The 23,656-nt window shown below is 40.8% G+C and overlaps 1 protein-coding gene across 3 annotated transcripts in view; it reads left to right on the top strand.

The window, feature by feature from the left end:
* Positions 1 to 22,556, top strand: part of LOC139537402 (solute carrier organic anion transporter family member 2B1-like) — a 28,376-nt gene extending 5,820 nt beyond the window's left edge. For all 3 annotated transcript variants that reach the window (XM_071338647.1, XM_071338646.1, XM_071338648.1), the window contains 13 exons: positions 9,474 to 9,611; positions 9,861 to 10,023; positions 10,143 to 10,367; positions 10,901 to 10,999; positions 14,861 to 14,991; positions 15,621 to 15,717; positions 15,978 to 16,142; positions 17,313 to 17,502; positions 17,604 to 17,754; positions 18,224 to 18,381; positions 19,552 to 19,616; positions 20,031 to 20,151; positions 20,415 to 22,556. In XM_071338647.1, coding sequence (XP_071194748.1) covers positions 9,474 to 9,611; positions 9,861 to 10,023; positions 10,143 to 10,367; positions 10,901 to 10,999; positions 14,861 to 14,991; positions 15,621 to 15,717; positions 15,978 to 16,142; positions 17,313 to 17,502; positions 17,604 to 17,754; positions 18,224 to 18,381; positions 19,552 to 19,616; positions 20,031 to 20,151; positions 20,415 to 20,601 — 1,890 coding nt within the window. In that variant the 3' untranslated portion in view covers positions 20,602 to 22,556. The remainder of the gene's footprint in view (positions 1 to 9,473; positions 9,612 to 9,860; positions 10,024 to 10,142; positions 10,368 to 10,900; positions 11,000 to 14,860; positions 14,992 to 15,620; positions 15,718 to 15,977; positions 16,143 to 17,312; positions 17,503 to 17,603; positions 17,755 to 18,223; positions 18,382 to 19,551; positions 19,617 to 20,030; positions 20,152 to 20,414) is intronic.
* Positions 22,557 to 23,656: the final 1,100 nt, after the last annotated feature.

Here is a 23,656-nt window from a genome sequence, read left to right as displayed (position 1 = left end):
AAACCAAACTAAAGGCCTCATGGCCACCAACCAGCAGCCTCACGACTCCAAGCTGGTACTCTGACTGACAATAACTTTTATTGGCAGTACATGTGCTTATAAATAGCCTAGTGGTTAAAGCATTGCGCCAGTAACCAAAAGTTTGCTGGATCAAATCCCCGAGCTGACAAAGTAAAAATCTGTTGTTCTGAGCAAGGCAGTTAACCCACTGGGCGCTGAAGATTTGGATTTTGATTAAGGCAGACACCCGCACCTCTGATTCAGAGGGGTTGGATTAAATGCAGAAGACATTTTTCAGTTGAATGTATTCAGTTGTACAACTGACAAGGTATCCCCCTTTCCCTAAACCAGGGAAAGTCTGTCCTAACACTAACCTTACCCCATATCATAACACCACATAAATGCTTCTGTGTGTCTCTTTTAACTACACTGTTTTATGAGTCTACTGCCTCATGAATGCACTTGTATTACAATAAAACTGTACCTCAGCAAATTAAGAATTACTTTAAATAAAGTTGAGGGATAGGACGCTTGTACTACAGGTGCAGTACCAGTCAAAAGTTGACACACCTACTGGCAAGGCTCAGGAGAAGACCCAGATGAAGACAGTTTTGAAGTAACAAAAGTGTATTACTCAAACAAGGGGGCAGGAGAACAACAGGTCAAGGGCCGGCAGAGGTCAGTAGTCCAGAGCAGAGTCCGAAAGGTACAGAACAGCAGGTAGGCTCAGGGTAGGCAGAGTTCAGTAATCCAGGGTGGTATTGCAAGTTACAGAACGACAGGCAGATTCAGGGTCAGGGCAGGCAGAATGGTCAAAACCAGGAAACCAGGAACTAGAGCCAGCCAGGAGCACGGACAAAGACGCTGGTAGGCTTGACGAAACAAAACAAACTGGCAACAGACAAACAGAGAACACAGGTATAAGTACACTGGGGTTAATGAGGAAGATGGGCGACACCTGGAGGGGGGTGGAGACAAACACAAAGACAGGTGAATCAGATCAGGGTGTGACACCTACTCATTCAAGTGTTTTTCTTTATTTGTACTATTTTCTACATTGTAGAGTAATAGTGAAGATATCAAAACTATAAAATAACACGTGGAATCATGTTGTAACCAAAAAAAGTGTTAAACATTTTAGATTTTAGATTTTTTACAGTAGCCACCCTTTGCCTTGATGATAGCTTTGCACACTCTTGGCATTCTCTCAACCAGCTTCATGAGGTAGTCACCTGGAATGCATTTCAATTGACTGGTATGCCTTGTTAACCTCTCTTGGGCACGTGAGACGGTAGCGTCCCACCTCTTCAACAGCCAGTGAAACTGGTGGGCGCCAAATTCATATACAGAAATACTCATTATAAAAATTCAGAAAACAAAACATATTTTACATAGGTTTAAAGATGAACTGCTTGTGAATCCAACCACGGTGTCAGATTTTTTAACCTGTCTAGCCCCCACATTCCACTGAAAAGGCAGCGCGCGAAATTCAAAAAATATTTTTTAGAAATATTTAACTTTCACACATTAACAAGTCCAATACAGCAAATGAAAGATAAACATCTTGTGAATCCAGCCAACACGTCCGATGTTTTAAATGTTTTACAGCGAAAACACCACGTATATTTATGTTAGCTCACCACCAAATACAAAAAAGCACACACATTTCTTTCACAGCACAGGTAGCTTGCACAAAACCCCCAAATAGAGATCGAATTAGTCACTAACCAAGAAACAACTTCATCAGATGGCAGTCTTATAACATGTTATACAATAAATCTATGTTTTGTTCGAAATATTTGCATATTTCAGGTATAAACCATAGTTTTACATTGCAGCTACAATCACAAATAGCACCGAAGCAGCAAGAATAACTACAGAGAGCAACGTGAAATACCTAAATACTCATCATAAAACATTTATGAAAAATACATGGTGTACAGCAAATGAAAGATAAACATCTTGTGAATCCAGCCAATATTTCAGATTTTTTAAGTGTTTTACAGCGAAAACACAATATAGCATTATATTAGCGTACCACAATAGCCAACCACACAACCGCATTCATTCACCCCAAAGGTAGAGATCGCAAAAAAACAGCAAAAGATATAAAATTATTCACTAACCTTGACAAACTTCATCAGATGACAGTCCTATAACATCATGTTACACAATACATATATGTTTTGTTCGAAAATGTGCATATTTAGCGGTACAAATCGTGGTTTTACAATGTGAATACGTAGCCAAACTGCACAAAATTATCCGGATATATTTCTGACACTCACCTAATCTAATCAAAGAACTCATTATAAACTTTACTAAAAAATACATGTTGTACAGCAAATGAAAGATACACTAGCTCTTAATGCAATCGCCGTGTTAGAATTCTAAAAATAACTTTAGTACGACATACAGCTTACGTAATAGCGAGACAGCGCCTGCAATGAGGGCGGAAAATAGTACTAAACATTTTCCACAGAAATACGAAATAACATCATAAATGGTTCCTACTTTTGATGTTCTTCCATCAGAATCTTGTACAAGGAGTCCTTTGTCCAGAATAAATCGTTGTTTGGTTTTAGAATGTCCTCTTCTCCTGTCGAATTAGCAACCAAAGCTAGCCAAGTGGCGCAAAGTTGTCCATCTTCACCAAACGCAGAGAACGGAAAACGCCAAAACTCCCGATATAAACGTTCAATAATCTGATAAAACTATATTGAAAAAACATACTTTACGATGATATTATCACATGTATCAAATAAAATCATAGCCGGAGATATTAGCCGTCTATACCGAAAGCTTTTCAGAAGGCAATCCAGGGTTCCTTCCCGCGCCTTGCTGAACAAAGGAAATTTGGGGTCACGTCATTCCAAGAGCTCTTGTTCGACCTCAGATCAAGCTAGACACCCCATTCCACCTCCCACTGCCTGTTGACATCTAGTGGAAGGCGTATGAAGTGCATGTATATCCATAGATTTCAAGCAAATGAATAGGAAGGCCCTGGAACAGAGCCTCGATTTCAGATTTTTCACTTCCTAACAGGAAGTTTGCTGCAAAATTAGTTCTGTTTTACTCACAGATATAATTCAAACGGTTTTAGAAACTTGAGAGTGTTTTCTATCCAATAGTAATAATAATATGCATATTGTACGATCTAGAATAGAGTACGAGGCCGTTTAAATTGGGCACGATTTTTTCCCAAAGTGAAAATAGCGCCCCCAATCCCAAAGAAGTTAAATGCTTTACGGCGAAAGCATACATTACGATTATGAGAACATAGCCCACTAAACAAATCATTACAAACAGTAGCCAGCCAGCTAGAACAGTTACACAATTTAGAAATAGAGATAAAATTAATCCCTTACCTTTGATGATCTACATATGGTTGCCATCAGCAGACATTCATTTACTCAATAAATGTTATTTTTGTTCGATAAAGTATCTTTATACCCAAAAACCTCCGTTTTGTTTGCGCGTTTTCTTCAGTAATCCACAGGCTAAAACGCAGTAAAAACAGGAAGACAAAAAAATCCAAATTGTATCCGTAAAGTTCATAGAAACATGTCAAACGATGTTTATATTCAAACCTCAGGTTGTTTTTAGCCTAAATAATCAATAATATTTCAACCGGACAATAACGTCGTCAATATAAAATGTAAACACGAAACGCACTCTCTCGGTCTTGCGCAGGAAAAAGCTCTGTGACACGGCAGGGTCCACTCATTCAGACTGCTCTTACTTCTTCATTTTTCAGAATACAAGCCTGAAACATTTTCTGAAGACTGTTGACATCTAGTGGAAGGCATAGGAACTGCATTTTGAGTCAATGGATACTGTATTGGCATTGAATAGAAAACTACAAAACCAAAAGAAAACTACTTCCTGAATGGATTTTTCTCAGGTTTTTGCCTGCCAAATCAGACACTATTTTAACTTCTTCTGGCTGCAAGCCCGACGCCGGTACACTTATGACAACAGCCAGCTCAAGTGCAATATTTAACTTTCACACATTAACAAGTCCAATACAGCATTTGAAAGATAAACATCTTGTGAATCCAGCCAACATGTCCGATTTTTAAAATGTTTTACAGCGAAAACACCACGTATATTTATGTTAGCTCACCACCAAATACAAAAAAGGACAGACATTTTTCACAGCACAGGTAGCATGCACAAAACCAACATAACTAACCAAGATCCAACCAAACTAACCAAGAAACAACTTCATCAGATGACAGTCCTATAACATGTTACACAATAAATCTATGTTTTGTTCGAAAAATGTGCATATTTGAGGTATAAATCAGTTTTACATTGCTGCTACCATCACAGCTACCGTCAGAAATAGAACCGAAGCAGCCAGAGTAATTACAGACACCAACGTCAAATACCTAAATACTCATCATAAAACATTTCTGAAAAATACATGGTGTACAGCAAATGAAAGACAGGCATCTTGTGATTCCAGCCAATATTTCCGATTTATTAAGTGTTTTACAGCGAAAACACAATATAGCATTATATTAGCTTACCACAATAGCCAGAAACACAAGCCATTTCCCAGCAGCAAAAGTTAGCGATCGTAACAAACCAGCAAAAGATATATAATTTTTGACTAACCTTGATAAGCTTCATCAGATGACAGTCCTATAACATCAGGTTATACATACACTTATGTTTTGTTCGAAAATGTGCATATTTAGAGCTGAAATCAGTGGTTATACATTGTGCTAACGTAGAATATTTTTCCCACAACGTCCGGATATTTATCTGACACTCACATATTCTGACCAAATAACTATTTATAAACATGACTAAAAAATACATGTTGTATAGGAAATGATAGATACACTAGTTCTTAACCTCTAACGAGTCACAAACCCGGATCCGGGATCCCCCCATCAAAAAAGCTGACTAGCATAGCCTAGCCTAAAGCTACAGGGATATCATATAATAAAATGTTCATGAAATCACAAGTCCAAGACACCAAATGAAAGATACAGATCTTGTGAATCCAGCCATCATTTCCGATTTTTTAAATGTTTTACAGGGAAGACACAATATGTATTTCTATTAGCTAACCACCATAGCAAAAGACACAACTTTTTTTTCTCCACCATTTTTTTCCTGCATAGGTAGCCATCACTAATTCGACCAAATAAAGATATAAATAAATAGTCACCAAGAAAAAACTTCATCAGATGACAGTCTGATAACATATTTATTGTATAGCATATGTTTTGTTAGAAAAATGTGCATATTTCAGGTATAAATCACAGTTCTACATTGCAGCTGCAATCTGAAATAGCGTCGATGCAGGCAGAATAATTACAGAGACCAACGTCAAATACCTAATTACTCATCATAAAACATTTCTGAAAAATACACAGCGTACAGCAAATGAAAGCCCAACATCTTGTGAATCCAGGCAATATGTCAGATTTTTTAAGTGTTTTACAGCGAAAACACAATATAGCATTATATTAGCTTACCACAATAGCCAGAAACACAACCGCATTTACCAGCAGCAAAGGTTAGCGATCGTAACAATCCAGCAAAAGATATATAATTTGACTAACCTTGATAAACTTCATCAGATGACAGTCCTGTAACATCATATTACACAATGCATATAGGTTTTGTTCAAAAATGTGCATATTTAGCAGCACAAATCGTGGTTATACAATGTGATCAGTAGCAACATTTCAGGCATTCTGGCCGGCGCCATCTTGGAGAGGCACCTAATCTAATCGATAAATAATCGTAAACTTGACTAAAAAATACAGGTTGGACAGCAAATGAAAGATGCATTAGTTATTAATGCAACCGCTGTGTTAGATTTTTTAAATTAACGTTACTAGACATACAGTGTGCGTTACAGCCAGACCAGTGCCGAAATTAATGGCGGACAAATCCTTTTACATTTTTCCACATAAATACGAATTAACATCATAAATAGCTCTTACTTTTGGACGAGCTTCCATCAGAATCTTGGGCAAGTTGTCCTTTGTCCAAAAGAATCGTTGCTCGGTTGTAAAACGTCCTCTTCAACTTTGGAAATAGCAGCTAACATTAGCTATGTGGCGCAGACATGCCCAAATCTTCAAAACGCAATACTAAGGAAAATCCGAAAATCGCAATATACTCGCATAAACTGATATAACTCGGTTTAAAATAACTTCGTTATGATGTTTCTAACACCTATATCGAATTAAATCACAGACGGATATATCTAAGGCCGATAACTTGAGCTTTTCCGAACGCCATGCTGAGGTCCTGCTTTGCGCAATGACGAACAATGAAAAGAGTGCACCCCCCATGCCATGGGCTTTTATAAGGTCTGAGATCTGCCTAGAAACTCCATTCCAATTCTCATTGGTTACTGACATCCAGGGGAAGGCGCGTGCAGTTCATGTCGACCCATAGGATACATACAGAGTTTTAAACTGATCCTAGAACAGGGTCAACATTTTCAGATTTTGCAGTACCTGTCAGGAATTTCGCTGCCAAATGAGTTCTGTTTCACTCAGAGAAATAATTCAAACGGTTTTAGAAACTAGAGATTGTTTTCTATCCAATAGTAATAATAATATGCATATTGTACGAGCAAGAATTGAGTACGAGTTTGAAATGGGCACCTTTTATCAGAGCTACTCAATACTGCCCCTGCAGCCCAAACAGGTTAACAGTTTTGGAAACTTTAGAGTGTTTTCTATCAAAATCTACCAGTTATATGCATATCATATATTCTGGGCCCGAGATGCAGGCAGTTTAATTTGGGCATGCATTTCATCCAAAATTCCCGAATGCTGCCCCCTACCCTAGAGAAGTTAAAAGTTAATTTGTGGAATTTCTTTCCTTAATGCGTTTGAGACAATCAGTTGGGTTGTGACAAGGTAGGGGGGGTGTACAGAAGATAGCCCTATTTGGTAAAAACAAAGTCCATATTATGGCAAGAACAGCTCAAAGAAGCAAAGAGAAACGACAGTCCATCATTACTTTAAGACATGAAGGCCAGTCAATTTCGAAAAATTTCAAGAACTTTGAAAGTTTCTTCAAGTGCAGTCTCAAAAACCATCAAGCGCTATGATGAAACTGGCTCTCACGAGGAGCGCCACAGGAAAGGAAGACCCAGAGTTACCTCCAGAGGATAAGTTCATTAGAGTTACCAGCCTCAGAAATTGCGTTCTAAATAATTGCTACACAGAGTTCAAGTAACAGACACATCTCAACATCAACTTCAGAGGAGACTGCGTGAATCAGGTCTTCATGGTCGAATTGCTGCAAAGAAACCACTACTGAAGGACACTAATAATAAGAAGAGACTTGCTTGGGCCAAAAAACACGAGCAATGGACATTAGACCGGTGGAAATCTGTCCTTTGGTCTGATGAGTCCAAATTTGAGATTTTTGGTTTCAACCGCCGTGTCTTTATGAGATGCAGAGTAGGTGAACGGACAATTTCCGCATGTGTGGTTCCCAGCATGAAGCATGGAGGAGGAGGTGTGGGGGTGCTTTGCTGGTGACACTGTCAGTGATATATTTAGAATTCAAGACACATTTAACCAGCATGGCTACCACAGCATTCTGCAGCGATATGCCAACCCATCTGGTTTGCGCTTAGTGGGACTATCATTTGTTTTTCAACAGGACAATGACCCAACACACCTCCAGGCTGTGTAAGGGCTATTTGACCAAGAAGGAGAGTGACGGTGATGCATCAGATGACCTGGCCTCCACAATCACCCGACCTCAACCCAATTGAGATGGATTGGGATGAGTTGGACCACAGAGTGAAGGAAAAGCAGCCAACAAGTGCTCAGCAAATGTGGGAACTGCTTAAAAGCTGTTGGAAAAGCATTCCAGGTGAAGCTGGTTGAGAGAATGCCAAGAGTGTGTAAAGCTGTCATCAAGGCAAAGGGTGGCTACTGTAAAAAATCTCAAATCTAAAATATATTTTGATTTGTTTAACACTTTTTTGGTTACTACATGATTCCATGTGTTATTTCATAGTTGTGATGTCTTCACTATTATTCTACAATGTAGAAAATAGTAAAAATAAAGAAAAACCCTTGAATGAATAGCTGTGTCCAAACCTTTGACTGGTACTGTATGTAAAAGATTTTGCTCTGGTTGTGAAAATCCTCATAAAGTTACTCATAGGCCTCCAGACCCTCTTGACTACTGTAGCAATATGTTTTGTTGCATTCCATACTTTCTTTACAAACTTCTTAGGGATAGGGGGCAGTATTTTCACGTCCGGATGAAAAGCGTGCCCAAAGTAAACTGCCTGATACTCAGGCCCAGAAGCTAGGATATGCACATTATTAATAGACTTGGATAGAAATCACTCTGAAGTTTATAAAACTGTTTGAATAATGTCTGTGAGTATAACAGAACTGATTTGGCAGGCGAAACCCCGAACACAATCCATCCAGGGGGGAAAAAATTTGAGGTCAATCTGTTTTCCATTAGTTTTCTATGCTTAGGCATCTGGTTGCAGTTCCTATGGCTTCCACTTACATGTCAACAGTCTTTAGAAATTGGATGATGTTTATCCTTTGAGAAATGAAGAAGTAGCCCTGTTCTTTCCATGTGAACACAGTTTATCCCGTCTTAAATTGTATCGATTATTTATGTTTTACGATACCTAAGTTTGGATTAGGAACGTTGTTTGAAATGTTTGGACCAAGTTTACAGGTAACTTATTAGATACTTTGTAGTCATGTTGGGCGAGTTGGAACCGGTATATTTTCTGAATCGAACGTGCCAAATAAATTGACATTTTGGAGATATAAAGAAGACATTTATCGAACAAAAGGACCATTTGTGATGTTTCTGGGACATTTGGGAGTGCCAACAGAAGAAGATCTTCAAAGGTAAGGCATGAATTATATCGTTATTTCTGAGTTTTGTGTCGCACCTGGCTGGTTGAAATATTACTTTCATGTGTTTGTATGCGGGGTGCTGTCCTCAGATAATCGCATGGTCTGCGTTCACTGTAAAGCCTTTTTGAAATCTGACACTGAGGCTCGGTTAACAAGAAGTTAACCTTTATTTTGATGTATTATACATGTATGTTTTGTGAATTTCTATTATGAGTATTTCTGTTCTTGAATTTGGCACGCTGCAATTTCACTGGATGTTGTCAAATCAATCCTGTTACTGGGATCTGAGCGGGAAGGGATCACTAAGAAGTTTTAAAGGTGTCAAATGTGCAACTAGATGTAGTGCCCCGTGTGGAACAAGAAGTTCTCCTGAATATTTAAATCAGACATTTGAGCTCTCTGTAGTTCATTGATCAGATCATATTATTTACTACTTAGAGTAAGCTGGGAACAATATTTTTAATACACTTCATGTATCTACAGTCTGTCTGCATACTGATGAAACTATAAACAAATATATACCATGGTTTTCCTCTCTCTCTCCCTTCCCTGTCTATCCTCTCTCTCCTATCTCTCCTCTAGTTATTTGTGCTGTGCCATGGGATGCTCCAGCTGGCCCAGCTGTTGGTGTCTGGATATCTGAAGAGCTCCATCTCCACCATAGAGAGACGCTATGGCTTCTCTAGCCAGAAGTCTGGCATCTTGGCATCCTTCAATGAGGTAAGCCTAAACCTAACCCTGACCCTATCCCACCACTCTTTTGGGCTGATCAAGATAACAGGAAGATTGACTGAGAAATTCCAGATCCATATAGGTTCAGATTATTATTTGTATTTATATATGAAAAAATTGTATACTTTAAATGTTTACATGTGAGAGTGGGCACATGAGTGTGTTAATGGTTGTGTTTGTTTGTGTGAGTGTGTTGTGCTCATGATTCTGTGTGTGTGTGTTTATGTGTGTGTGTAGGTGGGGAACATAGTCCTGATAGTGTTTGTTAGTTTCTTTGGTAGCCGTGTCCACAGACCACGGTTCATTGGTGGAGGGGCACTGGTGGTCAGTCTGGCTGCTCTGATAATGGCCATGCCTCATTTCATCAGTGGCCCCTACCAGTACACAGACCACATCAGCGGTAAGTCACATACACACACACACATACAGTACATACACATATTTGTTTGAATCTCAAAACAAAAATAGTAGTTATCACCTAACTCTTAACTCCTTCCTACCTCTACCTGTGTTCAATAGAATCCAAGGATGACGACTCTGGCCTCTGCCAATTAGAGAGCTCTTTCCAATCAACCTTGTCCAATCATAGCTGCACTCAGCAAGAGAGTCACTCCCAGCAGGGAGTATTCCCACTCCTGCTCCTAGGACAGCTACTCCTGGGAATCGGCGGCGTTCCCATCCAACCCTTCGGAATCTCCTACATTGATGACTATGCCAGCAAGAGGAACTCTCCTCTCTACCTCGGTATGAGCACTGGGAGTGACTGGGAAACAGGGAATTCTTGGAATACAGGAAATACACATTCTGATGCAGGTCTTTTAGGTTTTTAACTAGGAATCAATAGTATCACTGTTGTTCTTTTTAAATGGAGAGTTGCACCATTCTTCTCTAACGTTCCCGCAATTTTGGGCTCCACTCAATCCCCTCCAATTCTGAGAATACTTACAGGGACATTAGAAGGAGTTACATTAGGAATTTCACACATAACCCTGGTGCAGGATGTGGAAAAATAGTAATGAAACTAAAGTGAATGTTTTGTATCCAATCATTGTTTTGCTGCTCTCAAGGCTGTTTCATGTCAAGTGTGTGTCATGTCATGTCAATCTATATGATAAAATGATACTTGAGATCAGCAAACAATGGGCATTCTTTCATTTTCTTTTCATCAACTTCGAAGTATGATCTGGGGAGAAACTAAACGATAAGCAGTCTTTTCCGTGTCACTGTATTGATCCCACAACAGGGGTGACATGTCTGACTGTGGTTCCCCCCTGCAGGCATCCTCCTGGCTGTCACGTCTATTGGTCCTGCTTTTGGCTTTATGATGGGCTCCTTCATGTTACGCTTTTATGTCGACATCGACAAGATGTCCAAAGGTGAGCACATACACAAAATGCATCATACTGTGACACTTTCTGTAAGTTCTACAGTGCCTTCAGAAAGTACTCACACCCCTTGACTTTTTCCCACATGTTGTTGTGTTATAGCCTGAATTTAAAATTGATTAAATTGAGATTTGAGATATGATACCCCATAATGTCAAAGTGGAATTCTGCTTGAAATTAATTAAAATTGAAAAGCTAAAATGTCTTGTCAATAGGTATTCAACCACTTTGATACAGTATGACTGAAACGAGCTGCAAAAAACAGTCAAACTGGACAGTTTTATCTCCGTCTCTTCATTCAATGACTCAATCATGGACACTCTTACTGACAGTTGTGGCTGATTCGCGTGATGTATTATTGTCTACCTTCTTGCCCTTTGTGCTGTTGTCTGTGCCCAATCATGTTTGAACCATGTTTTGTGCTGCTATCAAGTTGTGCTGCTGCCATGCTGTTTTGCTACCATGTTGTTGCATGTTGTGTTGCTACCATGCTGTGTTGTCATGTGTTGCTGCCATCCTATGTTGTTGTCTTAGGTCTCTCTTTATGTAGTGTTGTGGTGTCTCTCTTGTCGTGATGTGTGTTTTGTCCTATATATTTTTTTTTTATCCCAGCCCACCCCCCAGGAGGCCTTTTGCCTTTTGGTAGGCCGTCATTGTAAATAAGAATTTGTTCTTAACTGACTTGCCTCGTTAAGTAAAGGTTCAATAAAAAACTTAAACAAAAGATATAGCAAGCTTAAATAAGTTCAGGAGTAAAAATATGCTTTACAAGTCACAAAATAAATTCCATGGACTCACTCTATACATGTATATTTGCAATAATATGCAATAATAGTGTTTTTCAGAATGATTTTTGAATGACTACCTCATCTCTATACCCCAAACATACAATTATTTGTAAGGTCCCTTAGTTGAGCAGAGAATTTCAAACACAGATTCAACCACAAAGACCAGCAAGGTTTACCAATGTCTCGCGAAGAAGGTAGAAGGGCACCTATTGGTAAAAAAAAGCAAGCATTGAATATCCCTTAGAGCTTGGTGAAGTTATTAATTACACTTTGGATGACGTATCAATACAGCCAGTCACTACAAAGATACAGACGTCCTTTCTAACTCAGTTTCCGGAGAGGAAGGAAAACGCTCATGGATTTCACCATGAGGCCAATGGTGACTTTAAAACAATTTAATGGCCCTGATAGGAAAAAACTGAGGATGGATCAACAACATTGTCGTTACTCCACAATACTAACCTAAATTACGGAGTGAAAAAAAGGAAGCCTGTACAGAAAAAAAAATATTCCAAAACATGCATCCTGTTTGCAAACAGGATGTATGTTTTGGAATATTTTGTACGGGTTTCCTTCTTTTCAATCTGTGGTTTCGATTAGTATTGCAGAGTAAATGCAATGTATGAGGTATACAGAGATGAGGTAGTCAGTCATTCAAAAATAATGTTAAACACTATAATTGCACACAGAGTGAGTCCAAGCTACTTAACTTGTTAAGTAGATGTTTAACCCTCAACTTGTTTAGGCTTGCCATAACAAAGGGGTTGAATACTTACTGACTCAAGACATGTAAGCTTTTAATTTTTAATGAATTTGTAAACATTTCTAAAAACATAATTCCACTTTGACATTATGGGGTATTGTGTGTAGGCTGTAACACAACAAAATTAGGAAAAAGCCGAGGTTTGTGAATATTTTCTGAAGGAACTGTATTTACCTTTAAATACGATAATTTCCATTCTCAGAGCTTTAAAACCTCCCAGGAAAACCTCCCTACAACTTAAAAACAGCTTTAGTTCTCAGAATGTTTAAAAAACGTTCAGTTTTACCGGTCAGGAAACTTAGGGCTTCGTTCCCGGAACCAATCTGAAACCAAAAAACACATGTTCCCACAACTTCCAAGGAACCAAATGTGCCAAGTCTCTTACTCAATCACTCACTGACTCATTCACTCACACTCTCTCTCTCTCACACTCACACACACACACACACACACACACACACACTCCCAGGAGGTCCTCAGATGTTCACAATATGTCAGGAGTGTCTCATCTGGAGCTGATATGGGTTAGGGTTGTGGTTGAGGCTAGGGTTAGGATTGAACCGGGATGTGGACATGAAGCTAGGGTTAGGGTTAGAATACAATATTGGGTGGGTAATGTACCAAAGGTTGGTGTTAAGGTGTGCTACAGGTCAACTTCAAGGTGCATGCAATAATTTTTTTACATTTATTATTTAACCTTTATTTAACTAGGCAAGTCAGTTAAGAAAAAAATCGTATTTACAATGACGGCCTACACCGGCCGATGATGCAGGACCAATTGTGCGCCGCCCTATGGGACTCCCAATCACGGCCGGTTATGATACATTCTGGAGGTCCTCCTCTTGTAGTTTCCTTTACAAGCCAAAATAAAACTCTGAGTGATTGTGTTTTAATAAACAGAGTTTAATGGAGACTAGCTGGAATAATGTCAATGATAACGACCATCTTATCTTTACTCCACTCCTGTGAATTCTAACAGGCAAACATTTACAGTGCATCGGGAAAGTAATCAGACCCCTTGACTTTTTCCACACTTTGTTACGTTGCAGCCTCATTCCAGAATGTATTAAATTGTTCTTTTTTTCTCATAGATTTACACACAATACCCCATAATGACAAAGCAAAAACATTTGTTTCGATTTTTTTGCAAATTTATTGAAAATAATAAGCTGAAATATCACATTTACATAAGTATTCAGACCCTTTACTCAGTACTTTGTTGAAGGAACTTTGGCAGCGATTACAGCCTTGAGTCTTCTTTGGTATGACGCTACAAGATTGGCACACCTGTATTTGGGGTATTTCTCATTCTTCTCTGCAGATCCTTTCAAGCTCTGTCAGGTTGGATGGGGAGCTTTGCTGCAGCTATTTTCAGCTATTTTCAGGTCTGGCTAGGCCACTCAAGGACATTCAGAGACTTGTCCCGAAGTCACTCCTGTGTTGTCTTGGCTGTGTGCTTACGGTCGTTGTCCTATTCGAAGGTGAACCTTCGCCCCAGTCATAAGGACCTGAGCGCTCTGGAGCAGATTTTCATCAAGGACTTTTCCAATCCACCTCATTCTGTGTGAACCACAGCTTTCCCTGCAAGCTTCAGACACCTCAGAAACTGGATTTACCCCAGTCATGGTCATGGACCAGTGTCCTGTCTTTCCAGTTTCATGTAATTGAACTCGTTCTTCCAGTTTGATGCATCTCGTTTATCAAGGTGTGAGAGCATTGTTAGTGATTGTGGACATGTTCAAACTGTTCAAACGCCTGCTGAAGTATGTATGTGTGTGTGCGTGTGTGTGCATGTGTGTATGGCGTGTGTGGTGCATATCTATAGTTATTTACTTCTGTAGAAAAGTGCATGATATCAGACTTATTTCTGTGACAGAAATTAGCTTATTCCCTTTTTGGAGGAAAATTTGTTCTTAACTGGAATCTCGGTCTCTCTGAACATCTGGTATGACCTCATTCACTCAGTCTTTCACTTTAGTCATTCAGAATGAATGTGGAGTTTCTCACAGTGAAAAAGAATATGACTTCTTCCTGGAAGCTGCTGTAAGTTAGAAAGAGATTCAATGTTCTGTTGAAAAATGCCAAGGAAAAATATGTACTTTCTTTCCTAATATCAACATTTTGTCAAAAGGTTATAACGTTTTAAACCAGGAAGTGTTCTCAGGGTGCACTTCAAAACATACAGTACCTTTGATTGCATTGGTTATTTCATTGAATAGTTGATTGAATATTGTTATTTTATTATTTTTGAATACTTTACTTTGCCACTAATACAGTAACATGTCTTTCTTCTATCTGCAGATCAGATAGGTCTGGAGCGAGGAGACCCTCGCTGGGTGGGAGCCTGGTGGCTAGGCTTCTTGGTGGCAGCCTCCTTCCTCTTCCTCACCTCCCTGCCCTACCTCTTCTTCCCCCGGCAGATGCCCAAAGAGGTGTAGTATGGGATACAAGCTGACACGTTGTCACAGTCATGATATATATTTGTGATTGATTGATTTTATGTCTTATTAAGCATTAACTTAGAAAATGTAATGAAAGTTGAACAATCTTCTCTTATAGAAAAATTTGGTTCAGAGAAAGAGTGATGAGGTTTGACCTTGTTGAATAAGGTCCTGGCTGATATCTATCATTCTGTAAGGGAATGTTTCAAAAGAGGTTGAGTCTTTGGTTCATGTTTCGCTCATCAGTCATCTGGCACAAAGAAGAATCATTGTGCCAGGTCTTGCTCAATAGCATAGCATAGCCGCACACACATACAAACACACACACACACAGTCTCTTGAATGCTGGCCAAGGCTTTAAAAGCTCTGAAGCTTGGCGTGTAACTTGAGTGCACTGCAGTGTTACATACACTTTAAATGTTACCATTTCGCAATCAGCGATCTTGTAGGCAAAACTCTCTCTTTCCCACATCATGTTCCCTAGACCTGACAAAGGCTATTAGAGAGTTAATGCAATAATGACAGGATTACATGTTTGCTGTGCCGTGATCCAACTCTAATCTGTTGTAATACAGGTACAGCGCATAATTGCGGTGTGGTTCTTTCTCTCCCCTGGTTAGGAAAATGGAGGCGATGTCACAGAGCCCAGAGCAGAAGAGGAAAAGAAACCACTGCCAGACCCCGTTCAGGAACTCACCCTCACACAGTTTCTCAAAAGTGAGACACTTTTATAAAACCACACCCGTCTGTTTTCTTTCCGTTTCTCTTCACTGTGTCTATGGGTGACTACAGGGCATTAAGGGTGACAGTCACTGATATACATACTGATAGTATATAAAAAGTAGAAGTGGTCACATTGTGTCCTCTCTCTTCCTCTATTGTTGCAACCCCCGTGGTAAATATTATATTAAGCAGTGAGGTCATTAGCCATTAGCCCCTCTCTCCCTCCCTCCCCTCCCTCCCCCTCTTTCTCCCAGGTTTCCCTCGTATTGCCCTGCGGACCCTGCGGAACCCCATCTACCTTTTGGTGGTGCTGGCACAGGTCCACCTGGCAGCGATGGTAGCCGGCCTCGCCACCTTTATGGCCAAGTTCATAGAGCGCCAGTTCACCCAGACTGCCTCCTTCTCCAACATGATGATCGGTGAGAGACATTATTCGTTATCTCTGTGAAACATCTTGATTTAGATTAAGGTTAGGGTTTGTCTAATAAAGAAAAAATAGAACCAATATACAAAATTAAAATTCCACTCAATGGAGAGTTATTACTTTAAAATCAAATCTGCAAAACTCAAGTATTTGGCATGTGTATTTAACTCGGGTCTGATGGGAATAAGAAATATGGGTAATATCACATTATATACACACTTAATACTAGCTGAGATTAATAATAGAGTATGCTCCAACTCTCCAGGGGTCTATGAATAGCACAGAGAGCATGGAATTCTACCACAGAAACACTGCTATTGAGCAACTGGAGGTAATCATTCCAGAAGACAAAGACTCAGAGCACAGGCAATCAAACCCCTGCCGCCCACTACTGTTTATAGCAGGGTCAAATCTGGATGGGATTTACTTTCCCTTTACCCCAGTGTTTTAGTTCTTTGGCAGGGTGCAGAATCTCCAGCGTTTGCACCTGAAGCTGCCAATATCAACATTTTACAAGACTACAAAATAAGGCCAACTATTATTTGGAGGGGGTTAACAGAGCTAGGCTGAGGGGAACCACCCTGCCTATGTAAGGGGAAACACTGGTTGCGTTCCAGGTTCTTTTTCAAAGGCAGGCAGCACAGAGCTCATGTCTCCAGAACCATGTTGTCTTCTGAGATCTAACTTCTGAGATGTGCAGGGCGACTGCAAAAAACACAACCTTAGAACGTTTTCACAACTTATATCGGAGTGACTATTATGCTTTATTAATAAACAAATTAGGCACATTTGGGCAGTCTTGATACAACATTTTGTTACAGAAATGCAATGGTTCATTGGATCAATCTTAAACGATCCTCGTACACTGATGCCATCTAGTGGCCAAAATCTAAATTGTACCTGAGCTGGAATAATACATTATGGCCTTTCTCTTGCATTTCAAAGATGATGGTTAAAAAAAAATACAAAAGAATGGTTGGTTTTTTCTTTGTATTATCTTTTACCAGATCTGTTGTGTTATATTATCCTACATTCCTTTCACATTTCCACAAACTACAAACTTTCAAATGGTACCAAGAATATGCATATCCTTGCTTCAGGGCCTGAGCTACAGGCAGTTAGATTTGGGTATGTCATTTTAGGCGAAACCTCTGTGTGCCTGTAGGTGGGGTGAGTATCCCTCTAGCGGTGCTGGGCATCGTGCTAGGTGGGGCTTTGATGAGGAGGCTGAGTATGTCTACTAGAGGCTCCGCCCTCATGTGCACGGCAGCCATCTTGATGTGTATGCTCACCGCTCTGCCTCTCCTCCTCCTCGGCTGCTCCACACAGAGTGTCACTGGCGTCTACCCCACCACGTAGGTTACCATCACCTCTCCTTAAAACAGCACTGAAGCCTTAAGTTGCCATTGTGAACTCCACCAGGTACCATTCCTCTTTCTTCTTCCTCTGTTCTCAGACAGAAAGGCTCCTTGGGGTGTAAAGCTGGGTGCTCCTGTCCGACCGAGACTTTTAACCCGGTGTGTGGCTCAGACGGGGTGGAGTTCATATCACCCTGTCATGCAGGCTGCATGACCAAAGTACAGGACAACAACACCATCAAAGTCCTGGTAAACCACTACACCTGCCTGTTCATGAATAGGCTGAATCCTAACTTTCCCAGGCCAATCATATTGAGGTTAAAAAGAACACAGAGAGAAAACTAAATCACATAACATGCAGAAACATGAAGAAACCCAAGATTATGAATTTCCAGGAAGTAGACATGTCAGACATACACAGCTCTAAAGGGGCCTCACTTCTGCTTTACTGCCAGATGTCTACTCAATGGAAAACAGGGTTACCAGCCAGACTCAGTATTATTTAGAATACTCACACACACTCCACCACCATACAAAGCTCGGGAGAAGAATATTCCCTTGCCTTGAAGCTAGAGAGACTATCAAGCCAGTTTCTTGATAATGTACTTTTATTTTGTGAGATGAGTGATTCTCATTCACACCTACTATGTTAACAGTTACTGCCAGATGCAATGGTGATTGGCTGGTGGTTAATGTCATGTGACTCTTTCTCTGACAGAACTACACAAACTGTGGCTGCATCAACGGGTCCCATGCGTTGCCGGGGACATGCGGTAGCAACTGTGAACACCTCCTCTTGCCCTTTATGGTTCTCTCTGCCCTCACCTGCTTCATCGCATCCTTCTCACAGACGCCATCATACATGATGATACTGAGGTACAGCACACACACACACACACACACACACACACACACACACACACACACACACACACACACACACACACACACACACACACACACACACACACACACACACACACACACACACACACACACACACACACACACATATGAACACACACACTAATCACCTACGTACAGAGAAAGAGAGAGAGTCATGTGCAGTCGTGTCCCCATGGTAAAGCCTGAGGTATCTGAGTTCTCTCACGCACTCCCTTAGTTATTATTGCAGGGACACAGACACTAGTTCTATTGCTTAGCCCTGAGGCAGTAGTTGCCACTGTATCATAACATTATCATCCGTCATGATGGCTCAGGTGGTTCAAACGCATTCCTCCTTCGTTTCAGCATGTTTGAGCCTACCCAAACCACACACACACACACACACACACACACACACACACACACACACACACACACACACACACACACACACACACACACACACACACACACACACACACACACACACACACACACACACACACACACACACACACACACACACACACAAACCATACACACGTCCGCACTGTGTGTGTCTGTTGGTTGGTCTATGATCAGCATGATTGGGCCTGTGGGGATGATAGCAAACATAATAAGGGTATAAAGAACAGAGCTTTCCGCTTCCTCACTGGGTAACACTTAGACAGTCCGCTAAACATGACCTATAGATGTTTAACCAACTCTTCACACACTGTCACTCTCATTTATCAGACAGCAACTGCACATGCAACAACAAAGATTTCAAGATAAAGTGGATGGGGGTAGTTTTTGCATATTGATATTTAAGCAACACTGTGTGTGTGTGTGTGTGTGTGTGTGTGTGTGTGTGTGTGTGTGTGTGTGTGTGTGTGTGTGTGTGTGTGTGTGTGTGTGTGTGTGTGTGTGTGTGTGTGTGTGTGTGTGTGTGTGTGGGGGTGTGATACGTCTGACATAATTTACTGCATCCGTTCAGCTGTTCTGTTTCACTCTGAACTAAACGCAAACTCCATCCAGCTGGTCAGTAACTTCTTCACGCCAGAACTGGCACGGTTACTGTGACTGATGTTGACCCGCTCCCATCCTTTTCCTCTTCATCCCCTTTACCCTCTTCTTCACTTTTTCCTTCTGTCTCGCTCTCTCCCTCTATCTCCCCTGCAGGACAGTGAAAACAGAGGATAAGTCTTTTGCTGTGGGAGTTCAGTACATGCTCTTCAGAATGCTGGGTGAGTTATATCAACATTTCACAGACAGCCACACTATCACATCTTTGGCTGGGATTCCAAGAAATGTAGATAAACGACCAATGCACAGTGATTCACTTTCACAGTGATCAACCTTTCTGCTCGACATCCACGGTTTGAACAGAAAACGTCTTGGAAAAAATGCCTTTTCAAAAATCCATCCCCGAAATTCCTCTCTGGCTGTCCTGTTAGGTGACGTGAAGCAGGACCATGTAAACTCAGAAAACACATCTCTACAGGGATAATGACACATATCAACACTGCCACTCAGAAGAATCATCTCACAGCCTCTCAGCCAATTGTGTATGTGTGTGCACGTGCGTGTGTGCATGCATGTCTGTGTGTGCGTGTTCACATGGATGTGTATTTGTAATTGGTGTATGTGTGTGTCTCCAGCATTCCTGCCTGCCCCAGTCCTGTACGGCATTGCCATAGACACCACCTGTATCCTCTGGGGGAAGAAGTGTGGGAGGAACACATCATGTCACTACTACAACATGGACCTCTTCAGACAGAGGCAAGCACCAGCAGATATACCCTCCACCTGCACAATGACTCATGCCTCCATGTCAGCCATATCAGCCATACTTAGAGTTTGCACTTTTGGGACCATTCCATTGCACTTTTGGGACCAATTTACCAGGCAACCTAAATCAGCCACAGCTTCATTTTTTTTAAAGTATTTGCCATACAGTATGTATTTTGACGCAGGTTTGTTATAGAGTATTCAGAATATCTTGGATGTATGATATTTACAGTTTCCATCTCTTTTATGGCCAGGTTCCTGGGACTGCAGGTGTTGTTTGTTTGCGGAGCGTTCATCTGCTTCCTGCTCTCTCTCCTCATCCTGAGACATAGGGCAGGACAACAAGGCCAGCAGGCGGGACAGAGATACACTGTGGTGAACGGAGTAAAGAGTCCAGACAACAACACCGCCTCCAAAGAACTGCAGAGGATGCCAGCATGAGAGAGGACTGAGAGAGAAAGATAATTGAACTGAATTGCAAGCTGGGTAGACAGAGAAGAAAAATGTATCAATCTAATTCTCTAGAGAATCATGAAGAAGACTACAGAGATGAGAAGCGGTCCGTGGGCATCTTTCTCAGTGAGAGTCCATCTCTTACTTTGTGTCCTCTATTTTGTCCATGGGAGGACCTGTTTCTCTCTCTCCTCCCGTTGGCCAATGAGGAGTGTTTAAATATCTCTACACTATTACTGCTCCCAAACTGCCAGTGCTGTATCTGAGCCATGGTAACATAGCGTGTCATTCTCTGGAACCAGTCTGAGGGGTCCCCTTTCCACTGATACAGGGTCAGATCTTTGTCCATCTTTCTTATGCTTAAGGTTAGGACATGGGGAGGGTAAGCTGCTATAAACTGATCCTAGATCTCTAGACGTTTTTTTATATTAGAATTTTATTGTCACATCCACCGATTAGGTGCAGTGAAATGTTGTTGTTTTACAGGCTCAGCCATCGTAGTACGGCGTCCCTGGAGCAAATTTGGGTGCCTTTCTCAAGGGCACATTGACAGAATTTTCACCTTGTCGACTCGAGCCACCAGACCAAAGCAATCAGGCCAAAGACAGCATTAGAAAACCAAACTCCCACTAAGCTAATACTCTTCAGGTGTTGGTTGTTTTTAGAAAACATGTATATACCATATATTTTTCTTTGTTTTTTAAAATGCTTTCTTGGCCTTTGTAAACAATATAAAATTGTGAATTTATGCTTTCAAAGAAAAGGATCATTATAGATTCAGTAAGCAAGTGCCTTACATTTATACAACTCCAATAAGATATAATGCTTTGAATCTTATCATGTGAAACATAATGTAAATATTTTTACGTACAGTTTACAGTATTCTTGCAATTCTTGTCAGTGGGATTTTTATTTGATGGACATTTATGCACAATGCATCTGTTTCTCCATTGCTCTTGTCATATAATGAGTTATGGTAGGCAAGCATAGATGTGGTAATGCAGATGTTCCATTGACCAGATTGGTGCACATTCAACAAATCTGATCTAACAAAGTGGATATTCGTCAAATCTGTCATGATTGATGTATTGTAACAGACCCACAATGTTGTTACTTAAGTCCGATTTTGATATATTTGGCTGTTTTCGTTGCAAACCTTTTCAGGTTTAGAAGAAGTGACTGATAAATGCTAACTGCTATTTGTATAAGCTGGTTAGCATACAGAAATCGTTGATGGTAGTCAAAGTCGTTTTTAACTGTAATGCATTTGATTGGTACCAATGAAGATATGAACATGTGTTGGGGTTGACATCCATACTTTTATTTATTTATTTCACCTTTATTTAACCAGGTAGGCAAGTTGAGAACAAGTTCTCATTTACAATTGCGACCTGGCCAAGATAAAGCAAAGCAGTTCAACACATACAACAACACAGAGTTACACATGGAATAAAACAAACATACAATCAATAATACAGTACAAAAATAAGTCTATATACAATGTGAGCAAATGAGGTGAGATAAGGTAGGTAAAGGCAAAAAAAAGGCCGTGGTGGCGAAGTAAATACAATATAGCAAGTAAAACACAGAATTGGTAGTGTCACGCCCTGACCTGAGATATCTCTGTTTTCTTAATTTTTTGGTTAGGTCAGGGTGTGACTAGGGTGGGTACGTTAGTTTTTGTATTGTCTAGGGGTTTTTGTATGTCTAGGGTTTTTGTAGGTCTAGGTGATTTGTATGTCTATGGTGGCCTGATATGGTTCCCAATCAGAGGCAGCTGTTTATCATTGTCTCTGATTGGGGATCATATTTAGGTAGCCATTTTCCCTTTGGTGTGTAGTTTCCTGTCAGCACTCGTTTTGTATAGCTATAGTGTCATTTTGTTATTTTGGTTAGTTTGTTCAGTGTTCATTCTTATTATAATAAAGAATGTACGCATACCACGCTGCGCCTTGGTCCGATTCATACGACGAACGTGACAGGTAGATTTGCAGTGGAAGAATGTGCAAAGTAGAGATAGAAATAATGGGGTGCAAAGTAGCAAAATAAATAAATACAGTAGGGGAGAGGTAGTTGTTTGGGCTAAATTATAGATGGGCTATGTACAGGTGCAGTAATCTGTGAGCTGCTCTGACAGCTGGTGCTTAAAGCTAGTGAGGGAGATCAGTGTTTCCAGTTTCAGAGATTTTTTTTGTTCGTTCCAGTCATTGGCAGCAGAGAACTGGAAGGAGAGGCGGCCAAAGGAATAATTTGTTTTGGGGATGACCAGAGAGATATACCTGCTGGAGTGCGTGCTACAGCTGCTATGGTGACCAGCGAGCTGAGATAAGGGGGGACTTTACCTAGCAGGGTCTTGTAGATGACCTGGAGCCAGTGGGTTTGGCGACGAGTATGAAGCGAGGGCCAGCCAACGAGAGCGTACAGGTCGCAGTGGTGGGTAGTATATGGGGCTTTGGTGACAAAACGGATGGCACTGTGATAGACTGCATCCAATTTATTGAGTAGGGTATTGGAGGCTATTTTGTAAATGACATCGCCGAAGTCGAGGATCGGTAGGATGGTCAGTTCTACAAGGGTATGTTTGGCAGCATGATTGAAGGATGCTTTGTTGCGAAATAGGAAGCCAATTGTAGCTTTAACTTTGGATTTGAGATGTTTGATGTGAGTCTGGAAGGAGAGTTTGCAGTCAAACCAGTCACCTAGGTATTTGTAGTTGTCCACATATTCTAAGTCAGAACCGTCCAGAGTAGAGATGTTGGACGGGCGGGCAGGTGCAGGCAGCGATCGGTTGAAGAACATTCATTTAGTTTTACTTGTATTTAAGAGCAATTGGAGGCCACGGAAGGAGAGTTGTATGGCATTGAAGCTCGTCTGGAGGGTTGTTAATACAGTGTCCAAAGAAGGGCCAGAAGTATACAGAATGGTGTCGTCTGCGTAGAGGTGGATCAGAGACTCACCAGAAGCAAGAACAACATCATTGATGTATACAGAGAAGAGAGTCGGCCCAAGAACTGAACCCTGTGGCACCCCCATAGAGACTGCC

This window comes from Salvelinus alpinus, chromosome 13 (genome assembly GCF_045679555.1).
Source record: "Salvelinus alpinus chromosome 13, SLU_Salpinus.1, whole genome shotgun sequence".
Lineage (NCBI taxonomy): Eukaryota > Metazoa > Chordata > Actinopteri > Salmoniformes > Salmonidae > Salvelinus > Salvelinus alpinus.
Note: the sequence above shows the minus strand (reverse complement) of the source record. Positions and strands in the feature narration are given on the sequence as shown.